This window comes from Puma concolor, chromosome C2 (genome assembly GCF_028749965.1).
Source record: "Puma concolor isolate L17-30 chromosome C2, mPumCon1.1.hap2, whole genome shotgun sequence".
In the NCBI taxonomy this organism is placed as follows: domain Eukaryota; kingdom Metazoa; phylum Chordata; class Mammalia; order Carnivora; family Felidae; genus Puma; species Puma concolor.
The window spans coordinates 146,350,445-146,362,983 of NC_141675.1; the positions used below are offsets into that span (position 1 = coordinate 146,350,445).

Consider the following 12,539-nt stretch of genomic DNA (forward strand, 5'->3'; position numbering starts at 1 on the left):
TCAGCCAGTAGACTCCTGTTGCCTAATATAACCAAGTGGTCAGTAATGTCTAGAGCCATAATCCAAGCCATAGTCCACAGGTAAGAAGGTGCTACCATGTACACAGTCAAGACTGTGGCCCAGACAATACCCACAACTTCACCAGGAGCCCTCCGGTTGAAGTTGTCAGGGAGAAAGTCACCATTCATTGTCCAGAAGATAAGGATTTGATCAGGCAGCAAGGTTGATGGCTACAACACGTAAAGGGATCCTTCCTCCTATGTGACTTGTATAACCAAAGTGGAAGGCTATGATGAAGAAGGTACCTCCCTCATTATTTAAATCAGGGGAATTAATATTCTCATTAATCCTAGATCTCATTGAAAAAAAGAAGAGATCCTCATTATTTTTGAAAGAAGTTTGAGCTTGACTAACTGCCAAAAAGGGATTCTTCTTTATGGGTTTTGTCCCTGTAAAGAGAAGTTACTGCTGTGTCTTCAAAGTCTTGGGCTAGACCAGACTCCAGATTTACGCCTCCAATTACCAGACTTTTCAACAACAAAAAATATGCTGGCTGCAACACCAAACTATATTTGTAGTCCACAGGAATTTACTGAATGTCCTCATGCTTCATAAAACTCTATACCAGCATTTGAGGTATAGATATTAAACAGCTTGCAGATCTCACAAACCTTTCAAATTAGAAGCAAAGAGAAGACAAATAAACCTACAATCAACATAAATATATACAGCTAAATGCCATAATTATAAAATGTTGAGTGGACGCAGCAGGACAGGGATTACAGTAAGAGTTTGTGTATATATAAAATAGTACAGATTAACTAAGCCTTATGGACCAGGAAGAGTATAGCATAGCACTCAGGTAACAAAATAAGTTCCTCTTGATGTTATAAATTACCAAAGCAAAATTTGAAAGCATATAAAGAACACGGAGAACTGAGACATGTTTTAAAAAACTATTCATGACACCTGTTAAAGATTGGAAGTCTGACTTTATTCAAGAGGAGTGACTACAGTGGAGTAGTATGGATTTTGTAATAGTGGAGCGAGGCTAGGTTCAATTCCAGATACAAGGAAAAAGTGGGCATTTATAGCCAAGGAACAGGGTGGGAGTCAGTGGATGGAAAATTACTGAAAGGAAGTATCAGGGGGTCAGAAGGAAGGGGATTGGTTTCAGCCTAAACCAATCTAACAGGATTCTTGCTGAAGGCAGGCCAGGGTGATAGGATGGCCCCTAAGAGATGGTGGAGGATGAGGAGACCGATACGAGGATGATCAGATATTGAGAGTAGGGGGTGGTGGCTTAACCGACATAGCAGGTTTCTTACTAGAATCTGACAGCGTAGGGACAAGCATGGAAGACCAAAAGTCAGAGCCTCGTTGAGAAGAGGGTTCAGAGGAGCCTGACTAATTTGGCCAAGGAGAAAATCTTTGTCAGATGACTACGCCTCTTTTCCTTCCGTTTCCTGCTTTCTTAACTGGCCTTCTCTGCCTGGACCGTGCAACTTTGAATAGCTCACTCACATCCCCTCATTCTAAGACGGAACATCAAATCATTTTTACATTTATGAAGAATTGTACTGAGGGGAGCCTGGGGGGGCTCAGTCACTCAGGCGTCCGACTCTTGATTTTGGCTCAGGTCCTGATCTCAGGTTCGTGAGTTCCTAAGTTTGAGCTCCATGTTGGTCTCTGCACCGACAGCATGGAGCCTGCTTGGGATTCTGTCTCTCTCCCTCTCTCCCTGTCCCTGTCTGCCCATTCCCTTCTCGTGCTTGCACTCTCTCACTCTCTCTCTCTCTCTCTCTCTCAAAATTAACAAAGGTATAAAAAAGAATTTCACTGAAAAATACTTTATATTTGATTTCTCTAAAATTCCAAGAGATACATTGAATGAATGTCACGGACAGAGCCGGGGGAAGTGAAATTGCTACATGACGTTATCTCTTCCTCCCCTCAGTAGACCCTGACCCTTCCGCAGGCCTCTCCTGCATGTCAGGAGTGGTTTTCTGGGCTCAGAGTCCACATACTTATGACATCTCTCTTGGATGTCGCGCGCGCACACACACACACACACACACACACACAAATAGTACCATTTTCAGATTTGAACAAATGACTTTCAAAGGACAATATTGCCATGATTAGGGATTCTTTAGTTTAATTTGAAAAAAATAACATCTATTTATTAGAGACTCAGTATGAGTCAAATGCTGTGCTTTATTTTGGGAACACAGTGGTGAACAGTTAAGTTCCCTTCATGGAGCACACAGTTCCACAGGTTAAAATTGGAGTCAACTCTGGTTAGGAGGAGGCAGGCAGCAAGGCCTTGACATCAAATACGCCCGATTATAACCATGCTCTGTCTCTCTCCAGCCTTGAGACATTAACACATCATTTGAACTTTCTGAATTCCAGCTTCTTCATGAGGAAAATAGAACCTGGAATAAAACCAACCTCCTGATGTTGTGAAGAGACATAATGACTTACTACAAGCCCAAAAGCATATTAAATATCAGTTCTCTTTGCTAATTATTTTTATCATCGAAATGACAGAAAAATCATATTAGAATATATTCAAAATGTTGGCCTCACTTGAAATCTCAAATAAACCCACTTTAAAAGTTTTCAGTGTTATAAGAGATCAATGAGATGAAAAATATGTTTACCATACATTTAGCTCAAAAGTAGTTTTGCTATTCTAGAGCACACAAGGTTGGATGGTTGGTTGGTTGGTTGGTTGGTTGGTTGGTTGGTTTTAAATATGATTTACTTGCACATTTGTCATCAGAAAACCATGAGTTGAACCGTGACACTGTGATGTCTGCTGGGAAGCAGCTGTCACGTTTTAGATGGCTCTGAGAAAGACCACCCTTTAGCTGGAGGAGAATTATGGGAAATTAAAAATCACATCCATGTGAGTATGAAGTGTTGCCAGTTTCTGTTTTGCTTTTGTGCCCGAAGCTTTGAGCAAAAGAGCAGGCAAAACTTTCTTTGGATGAGAAAAAAAATTGTCACTTTAAAATAATTTGTCAAATACCAGTGTCATCCATTTATGCTTCAGTGTTTTATAGTTACATTCCCTTTGTATCTTCAGTAAGTAAAGAACTCTGACTTGTAACATATTTGATAGTCTTCCTTATGCATCCACAGTGACTGAAAGACCTTTATGGGGCCGTCTGGAAGGCAGGGCCAGTGTGGATCTCTGAAAGTGATGACTTATTTTGACTGTAAGATTTCTCTGTACTAAGAAGGGGCTTCTCGCGAACTCTCCTTTTTCTGAGACACTGCTCATAAATCTGCTTAGGAATTAGCCCTGCCTTAATATGATCTATGGAAATAGAAGAGAATCCTGCAATTCTCTAGGAAATGAAAAACTCAAGGACAAAGATATAGAACAAAAGACAAAGAAAACGCAGACAAAAGAAAAATTGGAAAGAAGGAGAATCATTGGGTCATTTCTCACACTCAAGAACAATACAAATATTGTACAGGACCTCCTACGTACACCAGACTCACTATGACTTCGCCATCTTCACGTTCCTGATTGTCATAACTTCATGGCCAACACTTTTATTGGATAGTGTAATCAAATATTGTGGTCACATAAGGAGTAACATTTGGAGAGCATTTTCCTACCAACCATGTGATGAGGGCAGACATTAGATGCCTTCAAAATAGTCTTTAGAGAATATTTGGGAAAGGTTGAAGACGATATCACATAACAGTGATAGATAACATCTATCAAAGTTAGCCTCAGAAAATCCTTTGGGGCTTTAAACCTCTCCTGTGAACCAAATGGGTAAATATAAATTATCATTCGTATATTTAGCTACAACTAATGAACCGTTACTTCTGAGTAATCAAAGAACTGAGAGCCTAACGATTAGAGCAGAGGACTTAGGAGAGTAGACAGGAAGCCTGAAACCTGGGGGTGGGAGTGAGTGAAAGACCTGAGAATACATTTTTGATACATAGAATGTGAAAATGCTAAAAAATAAAATGTTAAAGACACTTGCAGCATTTGACATCCTTCCTTAATGGAGATCGGTTGGCTATGGAAACAAGACATTAAGAAAATGGTAAGCAGAGTAGAAATAGCACTGCCCTCTGCATTCCGGTGAGCGTGATGCCATATAATTTTGGCAACACTTAACGCTTAGTCGCAGACTCATAATTCAAGGAATACTTCAAAATGTCTTCTAGCCATCCCTTTCTTCTGGGAAGAATTACTCTGAACCATCTTAAAATGTGAAGAAAAATATTTCTCTCTCAGTCTCTCTCGTCTTTCTCTGAAAGGTTCTTCTGTAGATAAGATGCCTTTAATATTCAAATCACCTTTCTCAGATCTACAGGCTCTATTCAGCAGGGAAATCTTAAATATACATAACTTAGTTTTCAGATAATGGGGAGCAATAAAGGATTAATGAGAAGGTAGGAAAGAAAAAGAATACTTTTCTTCATGTGTGACCTGGGGCGTCAAATGCACAATCATCAGCTTTCCCATCCACAAATGGCTATGAATTAAAGAATAATTACAAGATGTTAGCAAATGGATATTTAACATATTTTTCATGTTCATTGAAGAAATTTGTAGGATAATCCAGTCATATTTATTGAGTTTCTACTATGTGCAGGGCACTAAACTTGGCTCAGCTCAATACTAAAACTGATGTACAGTTAGAAACAAATACCTAACTATACCCCCCTACAGACCACAGCTGAGCTGGGGTGTAGCATCTTCCAACTCTTTTCACTTTATCTGTAAAATGTATTTATTCAGTTTTTATTTTTATGAATCCTACATAAATATCAATGACAAATAGAAGAAGCTGACAAGGAAATGGGAAATAAAAAGCCATAATAAAGGACCCTCTAATTGTTCCAAATTGGTGGCACAAAGGTAAATCACTTAGGGGTATTTGTTTAAATTCCCAGACCCTGGAGAAGATTTTCCCATCTAAAGGATGGTGGAGAGGGAGGACTGAGCATAAGCATTTTTTGGTTTTTTTTTGGGGGGGGGGGATGGGGGGTGCTAGTGAATGAAAGGCAGAGAGAGAGAGAGAAAGAGTGAATCTCATGACATGCAGAGAGAGAAATGGAGAGAAAGTGAGGAGCCTGGAGCAGGGTTTGAACTCATGAACTGTGAGATCATGACCAGAGCCAAAGCCAGGTGCTCAACCGACTGAGTCACTCAGATGCCCCAGTACAAACATTTTTTAAAACCATAGGTGATAGAAGTGAATTGCAGTTAAAAATTGCTGAATATCAAGAGATGTAGGACATTTTCATATTACTTAGGAAAATATGAATTTATAAAATTATCCAATAATACATTTTTTCCTTTAGGCAGAGTATGGCACCATACCCCAGTACTGCGATTGAAAGGTACCAAGCACAGATGTTCTTCAATGCATATCTCATATATCTTTGGATATACAAGATTTTTCCCTTTCTTTGTTAGCTTGTGATGTAAATGTTTTTCTTTTATTAAGAATTATTTACCTGAGGATGAGTAGATAGATTGATAGATGATAAATGCGAGAGAGAGAGTGTGAGTGTGTGTGTGTGTGTGTGTGTGTGTGTGTGTGTAAGTAATGGCCTAAAACAATGCTTTTTATGGTGTGGTCCTCAGACCACCTGAGCTAGAATCCCTGGGGTACTCCTAGAATCTTTAGATTTCTGGCTCATCCACGTTGTTGCAAATGGCAAGATTTCCTTCTTTTTTAAGGCTGAATAATATACCATTGTATATATACCACATTTTCTTTATCCATTCACCTCTCCATAAAGGGATACTGTTTTCATATCTTACCTACTACGGATCATGCTGCAATGAAATGGGAATATAGATATCTCTTTGAGATAACGATTTCATTTTCTATGGGTGTATACCCAGAAGAGGGATTGCTGGATCATCTGGTAGATCTACTTTTAATTTTTCTGAGAAATTTCCATATTGTTTTCCATAGTGGCTGAGCCAATTTCTATTCTCACCAACAGTGTATAAGGGTTCTCTTTTCTCCACATCCTTACCAAACGTATCTCTTATCTTTTTGATAATAGCCATTCTAACACACGTAAGATGTTAACTCATTGTGCTTTGGTTTGTATTTCCATAATGGCTGCCAATGTTGAACACCCTTTCATATACCTGAAATAAGAATCATAAGAAGTATATGAGGTGAATAATATGTTAATTAGCTTGACTGTGGTAATCATTGCACAATGTATACACACTTCAAAATGTTCTGCTGTACCCCTTAAATCTATACAATTTTTATTCGTCAATTATACCTCAATTAAGTTGGAAAAAAAAATAGGTTTCTAGATCACACCTCAGATGTACCACATCAGAACTCCTGTAGGTGAGTCATAATAACTTATCCTCCCAGACAACTCCCCAGGTGATTCTCCCACGTACCACATTTTCAGAAACACTGGGTGAGATAGCTCTCTGAGGTCTCTTCAAGCACAAATTTTATGTAACTTAGTCATCATTCTAGAACAGTGGAATAGACATCCAGCTTCTATCTGACCCTCTCATTCCTGAGAAATCCCTCTTTTCTTTTTCTATTCTATTCTAACATGAATGTTTAAATTTCAATTCCCAGTATGAATTAGTACGCAGCTCCTAGAAAGTTTCAAACTGGAAATTGTATTGACTATCACAATGGTGTACTGGGAAAGAATCCACTAGGTAAATCCTTGAACAAGATGTCTTTTTGAATTTTGTTAAAAAGATATCTGTTGGATGAAATATGGTGGAGAAAATATTCTCTTTCAAATAATTTCTCCAAATAGCCTTTATGTTTTCAGCTACAAGGTGAATCATAGGCAATATGTGCAGATACTCAAGAAAAGAGCAGTGTTAAGCAAAGCCTGCTGTCACCAAGAATATTTGTACTATACATAAAATGCTTTCAACAGGAGGATTGAGACCTTTTTGACTTGGCTTATAAAAGAAATAATGCTCTTTTCTCTAAAGGAACACAAAAGAAGGCTGATATATCTTCAGAAACACTTCTTTAGAGTTACTTTTCCCCCCCATGTTTATGAAGTCACTCATATCTTTAAAGAGTAAAACTCACTACCTGCTATTGACTGTACAAAGATTAAGAAGCTTTCCATCACTGTTTCTAACCTGGAGTTTCCAAGCTGTAAAATAAACACCATAGATATTTTGCTATGAGAGAACTATTCCTTCCCCTAAAAGACTCTCAGACTCCTAAAATAAACCTATAGCTATTCTATTACATGAGGCCTCAGAATCTTTTAATAGGTATTTTATGCTACTTTTTTTTTTTTTTTTTTTTGTCCCTGGGAGAGGGAACAGAGTGGGTTTCATTTGCACTCATACGGACATAAGTGGAAAATCCCTCCACCCACCCCTCCACCCTCCCCACCTCCCACCACCCTACCACCCTATTCCCCCACCACCACCATGTTGGGTTTCCTTGAGGAGGGGCAGGAGTCGGGAGATGACAGACCCCAAGCACTGAATGGTACATTGTTGGCTCAGAGATTGCAGGTGGATGTCAGAGTTAAATGAAGGTTAAGACAAGCTTTTTTCTTTTCCTCACAAGCAGCCCCTTCGGACTGTTTATCACACCCAGATCAAGGATTATTCGCTTTCTCACTGCTTCTCAAGCCCACGGGAGAAAGATAAATCCACTTCCCTCCCCCACTCGGTGTAACAGAAAACGTGCACACACCAAGAAAGGAAACTAGGCTCAGGTGTGAGTAGTATGCTGGTTGAGACAAGTTTATTGAGAATTCCACACCCACACCCACAACTTTATCAAGAGTTGTGAGCGTGCTGAAAAATTCAGAAGAAATACATGTTTGGGTATCAAGTTTCTGAAAATGTCTCAAAGAACATCATGCAGGGAAGGCAGCTGGAGGCGTCATCGGCTCGTTCCTGTTCTTCCCTCCGGACTCCAGGGCTAGGCCCGAGAAGCAGCGCCTGGGAGGTTGAGCGGCAAAGGAGGACTGAAGACAGAGGTAGGGGGAGGGACGCGGAGGGGTGCCTCTCAGCCTTGGGAGAGAAGATTCAGCGCCTCGGCAAATTTCAGCAAATCAGTAGAGATCAAATGGCCAGTATCTTCTGAAGCCGAAGGCCCCACAGCCGTTGTAGCCATAACCGAAGCCGTAGCCCACGGGGGAGTAGGTGCTGCCGTAGCCACAGCCCACGCTGTACCCCAGGGGGTAGCCGCAGCTGCCCCAGTAGCACCCTGGGAAGACGGCCCCGGAGAAGGTGTTGCAGTGCATGGTGTCCGCAGTGGAGGGCTCAGGGAGCAGGGGAATGTGTTTCCTCTGTGTGATGGATTCCCCAGGCTCCGAACCTTCTTTATATACCCCGGCCATGAGGCGTGGTGAAAAACACCAGGCCCTCATTTTCATTCTTGACACCACAAAAAGCTCATTAATGTGATTTGCCCTTGCTTTAGATGTCTTTACGGCTGCTTAAGAAAGCTGTGATGTCATTCGATGCAGGCATAGGATCCCTTCAAACAAAGTGTGTCCCTCCACTAAAAAAAGCATTGCAGTGACTTCAAAGAACTGAGTCCCACGGACCCGAGACCTAATTCTCTGCAAGCCAGAAAGGTTCTGAGCTTGTTAATTCTTATTCTTGCTCTCTCAGGGTCCACAGGACACAGTTGGAATTCAATAAATCTGTGTCAAACGAATTAACAAACGAAATAATAAATAGTGAATCCAACTAACACTTGACGTATTTCTTAGTGTTCACTTGATTAGAGAATTCTCTTTTTGGTAATGTGCAAGACAAATGCTACAGAACTCGCAGGGAAGTCTCCTTTTTATTTTTTTTCTCTGTGTATAGCTACTCTGGTTTAAGAACCGGTTAAAAAATTAATCATAATTATAACTCCCACCTGAACTATATCTAACATCACGTTTTGAGACCACTGCCTGAACTAATAACGTTATAATTGTAAAAAAAAAAAAAAAAAAAAAAAAAAAAAATGGAGTTTGTGGATTTACTCTCAAAACGAACTGTCAAATAATTATGATTTGTTGATCTTATTTTTAAAATAATATTGAAGGGAGCCTGGGTGGCTCAGTTAGTTAAGCATCTGACTCTTGAGCTCGGCTCAGGTCATGATCTCATGATTTGTGAGCTGGAGTTTTGCCAGCTGTGCTGGCAAGGGGATGCCTGCTTGGAATTCTTTCTCCCTCTCTCTTCTCCCCTACCCTACTCATGCTCTCTCTCTCAAAATAAAAATTAAAGAAAACCTTATTTAAAAAATGAAAGCATTTCAAATAAATATTGAAAATAGTAACAAAATAAAAACAGAAAAATGAATGCAAATTTTATCCTGAAATGTGTTTTGTTGTTGTTGTTGTTGTTGTTGTTGTTTTTCACTGGATCTAATAAAAGCAGATTATCTGACAAATGTGATGAAATTGTGAAGGGCCAGGTAACATACAAGGTCAACATTTCACTTCTCACTTCTCAGGAGCGGGAAGGGAAGCACTCCTCTTTAAATAGAAATTTAGTTCTCAAATATGAATGAAAGAAGGGACAAGATGGATCAAAAGTAACTTGAGTCACACAAGACCTAATAACCTATTCTAGATACTTGCACTGAGATTGCCCAGAATGGCACTTAGTAGAAAACATACAGAAAATACAGCAGGACACGTGGCACAGAAATAGAAAGGCACAGAGCTATCACAAATCGTTCTCACAAGGCCATGGAAAGAATATGTCTTACATACTGCCCCCAAAATTTTACTTTAGATCCTAGAGATAACTTTCCTCCCCGTCACCAGCAACTAAGGTCTAAATTTCTGGGAGTACATAGAGGTCACAAGTTGAATCCAAAGGCAAGGTGAAACACCTGGAAAAACACAAAACTCTGCCAGCCTTCTAACCACTGACTGATTAACTACAGAAGACGCCTTTTTGAAAATTCACAGAGCTGTGCCGCCATCTTTGTTCACAAACAAAGCTCCATGGCCACTTACGATGACTCAGATCTTAAAATCCAAACACTTCATGTGACTTAGGCCTAAATAAGTTCAGGGAATTCAAATTAGGTTTGCTCCCCAAATATAAAGGTATTCAACAGTAGAGCCTTCCCTAAAAATCATAGAATGATTTACACTATATTTCTTCTGCCATCACATTGCTCTGCTCTTTAAAGAAAAACTGATAACCTTTTAAAAAAAATGAAACAAAATATAGCATTGTACACTGGAAAGGAAAAAAGATTTGAATTAATGCCAAAGTTCAATTATGACTCTCTGTTTAAATGAGTTCCTCCCTCACCACCTACCCATTCTGAGATGCTAGCTGTGCCCTCCAGGGCACAATACCCAGCTCTGTATCTGAGTAGTAATGGTGAATAAAAATTAAAATAAACTGTCTTTTTAAAATACTAGTCCCTGGGGGCACCTGGGTAGTGCAGTCAGTTAAGCATCTGACTCTCGATTTTGGCTCAGGTCATGATCTTATAGTTCGTCGGATGGAACCCCACACTGGGCTTTGCACTGACAGCTCAAAGCCTGCTTGGGATTCTCCCTCTCTCCCTCCCTCTCTTTCTGTCCCTCCCCCACTCATTCATGCATTCTCTCTCTGTCTCTCTCTCAAAATAAATAAACATTTTTTAAAAAGCTTTAAAATCTTGGGCCCTATTAATAGTAAACATCCTGATTTTTCTCTAGAAAGTCTACAAAAAAGCCTAACCCAAGAAAATTTTAGGGAGACACATTAGCAGCAAGTCATTGTAAAACATAACCTGTAGCTAGCTTAATCCTACACGGCGCCTATGAAAGCTTTATTCTGATATAGGTTTATTTAGGGAAGGTCTAGGGCCTGTAAAGTGTGAAGTTTATACAATGTTGAGAGTCTTTTTTATGTAAAAGAATACAATGTAAAAATATAAAATTAAATGCAAAATTAAACATTTGTTAAATGCTCAAAGAAATCACCAAAAAACGTACACACTAACAAAAATTACAATTATTACAAAATTCTGAAAAAAGTATTTTTACTACCTGACTGCCTGTCCTGGTTCTATAATATTTGTTCCACAGATGAGCTTCTAACTCCAACATTTCGAACTATTTTCTCCACTACGCATCCTGTGCTGAATTCCATGGGGCAAATTCATATTGAGATATGACCTCTGACCCTGCATCATCGTGTCAAAAATTTGGGGTGAATTGGCAGAGTGGATGGTAGAGAATTCCTGGAAACCAGTCCCACACAACAATGGCTAGAAATAGCCTAATTAGACATGGAAGTGACTGCAAACCACATAAGTCTGTCCCCCAATATCCACATTAAATGTATCTCCTACTCAACCTCTCCTTAAGCCAGGTACCAAAAAGGTCCACAGCCTTTCCAGAGCCTCCCAACATGAGAGGAAATGCGATGCAGGGAGCCCCTAGTGGAAATTGTCTAAACCAATTGCAGTAAAATGTCTCGCTTTTGTGAGTGTCTAAAAAAAAAAACAAGAAAAAAAAAAAAAAAAACAGGGCCATGTGACATGAAGGTTTAACAAGGAGAAAAATACTGTATTCTCACATAAAAAAAAAATGACACAGTACTGGACTAATTAATCATTACTGGATATTTATTGGTTTGGATAAAGTTCATGACCCTTTTCTCTTTTAATAAAAATCTTAAGATATTATTTAATAAATAACTTGATTTCTCCTTTCATATTTCTTTGATTTTAAAGAAGGTCTGACATGAATAAACATAGGGAAGAATCTTGCTCAATTTTCTACAAAGGAGCAAGAAATGCACTATGTACAGATCTTAAGAGTCAATTTCAGTATGCACAATAAAAGTAGTTCTTGTCATGGGCGCCTGGGTGGCTCAGTCAGTTAAGCATCCGACTCTTGATTTCAGCTAAGGTCATGATCTGATGGTTTGTGAGTTCAAGCCCTGTGTCAGGCTTCATGCTGACAGTGCAGAGTCTGCTTGGGATTCTCTCTCTCTCTGTCTCTCTCTGCCCCTCCTCTGCTCTCATGCACTCTTTCTCTCTCTCAAAATAAATATATAAACTTTAAAAAACAGTTCTTGTCTTATAAGCTTCAAAGATACAGTTTTCAGCTTCAAAATATTATTATTCATTAGTAATGAGAGAGAAATTACAAGGGAATGTTTTAAATGAGTTTTAAAATATATGCCAGTGGTTACTCTATAATACAAGAATTCTCTTCCATTTGTTTTTTTCAGACATTGATTCTTACAGACATTTATTGGACATCAGCTGTGTTCCAGGTATATTGTTAGGTACTAGGGATCTGAAGATGAATGAGAAATGGTAATTAAATGGAAAATGATATGTAAATGAATAAACAATGTTATACATTCTAATCTGGAAGTCCCTGCTGCCTTCTGTAGACTTTAGGGATGAAGGAGAGAGTGAACAAGTCTCCTTGAAATAGGCAGCAGTGGCCATGGAATGCAAAACTTCATTATGGAAGGGATACATATTTGAGCTGGGTCTTGAAAATGAGTTTTTTATCGGTGGGCATTGTATGGGGTGGGGGGTGGATGG

At 39.3% G+C, this 12,539-nt stretch overlaps 1 protein-coding gene across 1 annotated transcript; it reads right to left on the bottom strand.

Annotated features, from left to right (window-relative positions):
- Positions 1-7,737: 7,737 nt before the first annotated feature.
- KRTAP8-1 (keratin associated protein 8-1) lies at positions 7,738-8,326 on the bottom strand. The gene has a single exon (XM_086720255.1). The coding sequence runs from the start codon at positions 8,266-8,268 to the stop codon at positions 8,077-8,079; it is 192 nt and encodes a 63-aa protein (XP_086576381.1). The 5' UTR covers positions 8,269-8,326; the 3' UTR covers positions 7,738-8,076.
- Positions 8,327-12,539: the final 4,213 nt, after the last annotated feature.